This window comes from Condylura cristata, unplaced genomic scaffold (genome assembly GCF_000260355.1).
Source record: "Condylura cristata isolate star-nosed mole 26May11 unplaced genomic scaffold, ConCri1.0 scaffold00010, whole genome shotgun sequence".
NCBI classification, from domain to species: Eukaryota; Metazoa; Chordata; class Mammalia; order Eulipotyphla; family Talpidae; genus Condylura; species Condylura cristata.
This window is the reverse complement of record NW_004567111.1, coordinates 350,325-351,363: the sequence shown is the minus strand read 5'-3', so window position 1 is coordinate 351,363 and position 1,039 is coordinate 350,325. Positions and strand designations below refer to the sequence as shown.

Genomic DNA, 1,039 nt, shown 5'->3' with positions numbered 1-1,039 from the left:
CTCCCCCATGCTCGCCAGGAGCGCCGGCCAGGAGGGCCCCTGCTGCCGCGGCCGCTGTGGCTGCGGCGGCGGCTGCTGTTGCTGCTGCTGCTCCTGCTGCTGCCGCTGCCGCTGCTGCTGCCGCTGCTGCTGCTCCTGCTGCTGCCGCTGCTCCTGCTCTTTGTCCCGGGCCCGGGCCAGTTTGGCCTCGGCGCAGAACCACAAGTGATCAGAGAGCAGGACTGTGAAAAACAAGAGAGATGCCAGAGACAGTCGCCATTTCTGAGCCCGCTCTGAATCGATGAACGGTTTTTCGTTCTCCCGGGGTGCTGCCAACCAGATTCTTAAGCCGTCGTCACACTGCCGACACATCCAAGCACCCCTGGTCATATTTTGGGAACGCACAGCCCTGGCCGGCTCCACCGTGAGGGCTCCTGTGCCCCAGTCTCCACAATATGCATTGACTTAGAGGGTTTGGTCTCCTTACCCCTCCTCCCGGCTTCTCTCCCTCCCTCTCTCTCTCTCTCTCTCTCTCTCTCTCTCTCTCTCTTCTTTTCTTCTGCTCTCTCTTCTCTCTCCTTCTCTCGTTTTGCCTACATAAATATTACCAGCTTAGGAGGAAGATCTGACTTGCTTCCAACCTAGTCACCAGCCGACCCCACACCCTGTAGAGTGGGAAACAATGAGAGAGGGGTAGAGAGAGAGAGAGAGAGAGAGAGAGAGAGAGAGCGGCGAAGGAGGCTGGGCTGCTGGCCGGTGGCGAGCTGAGTGCTGGTGGAGGTGCTGGTGGAGGTGATGGTGGAGGTGGCGGCGGCCGGGCGGCGGGCGCTGCCCTGTCACCCGGGCATGGTCAGAGCGCCGGTCCCCATGGCCCTGCGGAGGACAGCCCGCTCTCCCCTGCCAGGGGCATGCCGCGTCTCGCTGCCCACGGAGGCGCCCGGAGCCTCCCCGGCGCCTCCTCTCCGCCTCCTCTTCCTCCTCCTCTTCCTCCTCCTGCCCGGCCTTCTCCCTTCTCTCCTCCGCCTCCCGCTCCTACTCGGCGCTCGCGCGTCCCGAGTCC

At 63.7% G+C, this 1,039-nt stretch overlaps 1 protein-coding gene across 1 annotated transcript in view; it reads right to left on the bottom strand.

Moving 5' to 3' along the window:
• Positions 1-1,033, bottom strand: part of FAM155A (family with sequence similarity 155, member A) — a 301,604-nt gene extending 300,571 nt beyond the window's left edge. Inside the window, exon 1 of the mRNA XM_012723153.1 lies at positions 4-1,033. Coding sequence (XP_012578607.1) covers positions 4-369 — 366 coding nt within the window. The 5' untranslated portion in view covers positions 370-1,033. The remainder of the gene's footprint in view (positions 1-3) is intronic.
• Between the last annotated feature and the right edge of the window lie 6 nt (positions 1,034-1,039).